This window comes from Echinops telfairi, unplaced genomic scaffold (genome assembly GCF_000313985.2).
Source record: "Echinops telfairi isolate 266 unplaced genomic scaffold, ASM31398v2 ScPeMD7_18;HRSCAF=68, whole genome shotgun sequence".
NCBI lineage: Eukaryota > Metazoa > Chordata > Mammalia > Afrosoricida > Tenrecidae > Echinops > Echinops telfairi.
In genome coordinates, this window is record NW_022103915.1 from 51,419,797 (window position 1) to 51,421,290 (window position 1,494).

Below are 1,494 nucleotides of genomic sequence, written 5' to 3' on the forward strand. Positions count from 1 at the left end.
TTTTTTTTTTTTTTGCATTTGGAATCTTTTATTGCTTAAGGCTATGTGCATTTCTTGCATCCTTGGATTGTAGAAATATTCTTTACAATGTAAATATAAATATGTTTTGTTTTCCAGTACTAATTGATGGTAAAAGTATCACGGTGGAATGCCATCTTCTTGATTCTGTGAGTTTCTATATATTTTTTTGTATTTTAGATTTCCTTCATGAACTGAGTTTATTCACTTTTACATTAGTGTGTTTAAATTATATAACGTCATTATTTTACTTCCTCTGAAATCTATTTGCTATTACACTTCCCATGTTTATATACTTTTAAATGTCATGTGATTTAATAGTAAGCCTTGAAGATTCACTTTCGTCTGTGATTCATGTATCAAATCTGTTATGACAAGTTGATTGACTACTTCAATCTAATATATGGTGTGTAAGAAAAGGCTCCCAGCAGGATCAGACTTTAGAAAATACCTGTTCTGTTCAGAGGTGTGATATAGAGTGTGGTTTGCGAATCTCCTTTAATAGAGTGCTTTAGTCTACTTGTTGCTAATTACCTCTTTTTAAAGTGCTGTATATTTAAAATTATCTCTCTTGCAAAGTAGCATAATCATGTTTTAATGGATCCTTTAACAATTTGTGTTACATTTTATTATTGTATAGAAGAATTTTATTTCTGTTAAGACATGGTGAAACTCTTCTGGTTATTCTAATGATTTCCCTCTTTCTAGCCAGGCTTAAAGGGCAGTAACCCCTTGACTCAGAGGGAGAGGAGACACCGAGAGCCTGCCCGACACATCTCCTTTGGTGGCAACCTGATTGCCTTCTCACCGCTGAGGCCCCTCTGTGGAGAACAGCCAGAGGAATGTTAGGTTTAAAAGTCTATCCAACACTTTTTCTTCATATTGGAAATGGCTGTGATATGGGCTTAAAAATACTGAACTTTTGGAGGATACAGATTTGTAGTCACTTCTATTCATTTATATATTCTCATGTAATGTTTAGGGAATATTCTGTGTGGATTAAATGTGCTAAGTATAATACTGTTTCTTAAGGGAAGCTCTGGGATGTTTTGTACATTATTAACCATGCGGAATGTATATGCTGAAAGTTAAGTGTATTTACTTACAACTAATGGCGTATTCTTCAGTATTAATCAAAATGTAAAATTCAACATTGATAGAAATATGTGAACCTTTTGTACTTTATTCTTAGTTTAAACCCTGACTCGTCTAATGTTGAACAGCTCTGCACCGTGTATTGTCCAGTGTGCATTGAATTTACTTTTGTTGAACTTCCTATATTCTGAAGTAAATTTATTCTATAGTTTCAAAATATTAAATTATTAGAGGTGATCATTAAAATGTGCCTCTTTTCTTTTTTGCTTTTCTTAATAGACTTTTTTTCCAGAGCATTTTTCGATTTATTGGCATATTGGACAGTTTCTCCTTTTATATCTTACACGAGTATGGCACACCTTTTTCATTTCCCTGACACCA

The 1,494-nt window shown here is 32.9% G+C and overlaps 1 protein-coding gene across 1 annotated transcript in view; it reads left to right on the forward strand.

The window, feature by feature from the left end:
- The window catches only part of DLGAP5 (DLG associated protein 5), a 45,262-nt gene extending 44,051 nt beyond the window's left edge, over window positions 1-1,211 (forward strand). The window contains exons 13-14 of the mRNA XM_013003647.2: window positions 118-167; window positions 727-1,211. Of these exons, the coding sequence (XP_012859101.1) occupies window positions 118-167; window positions 727-867 (191 nt within the window). The 3' untranslated portion in view covers window positions 868-1,211. The remainder of the gene's footprint in view (window positions 1-117; window positions 168-726) is intronic.
- Window positions 1,212-1,494: the final 283 nt, after the last annotated feature.